General features: G+C 40.6%; 1 protein-coding gene across 1 annotated transcript in view; it reads left to right on the forward strand.

Moving 5' to 3' along the window:
- The window catches only part of LOC106869542 (uncharacterized), a 26,100-nt gene that overhangs the window by 19,357 nt on the left and 5,496 nt on the right, over positions 1–1,247 (forward strand). Inside the window, exon 14 of the mRNA XM_052977825.1 lies at positions 770–884. Coding sequence (XP_052833785.1) covers positions 770–884 — 115 coding nt within the window. The remainder of the gene's footprint in view (positions 1–769; positions 885–1,247) is intronic.

Here is a 1,247-nt window from a genome sequence, read left to right on the forward strand (position 1 = left end):
GGGGGGGGGGGACAAACACAGACACACAAGCACACACACACATACACACATATATATATATATATACATATATATGACGGGCTTCTTTCAGTTTCCATCTACCAAATCCACTCACAAGGCTTTGGTCGGCCTGAGGCAATAGTACAAGACACTTGCCCAATGTGCCACGCAGTGGGACTGAACCCTGAACCATGTGGTTGGTAAGCAAGCTACTTACCACACAGCCATTCCTGCACACACTCATATATATATATATATATATATATATATATATATATATATATATACGACGGGCTTCTTTCAGTTTCCATCAACCAAATCCACTCACAAGGCTTTGGTCGGCCCGAGGTCATAGTAGAAGGCACTTGCCCAAGATGCCACGCAGTGGGACTGAACCCGGAAACCATGTGGTTACAATATTTATTTTTGTTTGCAATACCCAGTTCTTTTGGTCAAACTGTTGTATCTCCAGCTGCTTCAGGTGCCAAGATATCAAAACTTGTCAAAGTGTAGTACAACAGTTTTGCTATGGAATAATGAAACTTTCTTTTTGTTTTCTGAAAAAGCAGCGTTTTGGACTTACGACACTTTTGCATAATAGCAACAAGATATACATACATACACACATGTATATATATATATATATATATATATATATAGACACACCCATACGTATAGACACTCATTCATGCCCATTTATACAAACCACCTATCTCACACCCACTGACCATCACACCCTTCTGCTTTAATTCTCTCTCACTTTCCTTAGGTCCAGTTACAGTCATGCAGCACGCCTTCTTCGAGACCTACCACAAGTTCACTGGATTTACTCCCCATGGCTTGGCTTCATTTGTGTTGGACCGTGTCAATGTTTTCTATTACAGGTACATATCTACAGATATATATATATATAAATACATACACACACACACACATATATATATAGTACTGCCTGATTGGCTGGCCGATGACAGTCTGGTACTCATTCTGTCGGTTCCTTTTGCCAAACAGTTAAGTTATGGGGGAACAAACACAGACAAAAAAAACACTGACACACACACATATATATATATATATATATGACAGGCTTCTTTCAGTTTCCATCTACCAAATCCACTCACAATGCTTTGGTTGGCCCAAGGCTATAGTAGAAGACACTTGCCCAAGGTGCCATGCAGTGGGACAGAACCTGGAACCATGTGGTTGGTAAGCAAGCTACTTACCACACAGCCACGCCTGCATCTATA

This window comes from Octopus bimaculoides, chromosome 29 (genome assembly GCF_001194135.2).
Source record: "Octopus bimaculoides isolate UCB-OBI-ISO-001 chromosome 29, ASM119413v2, whole genome shotgun sequence".
Lineage (NCBI taxonomy): Eukaryota > Metazoa > Mollusca > Cephalopoda > Octopoda > Octopodidae > Octopus > Octopus bimaculoides.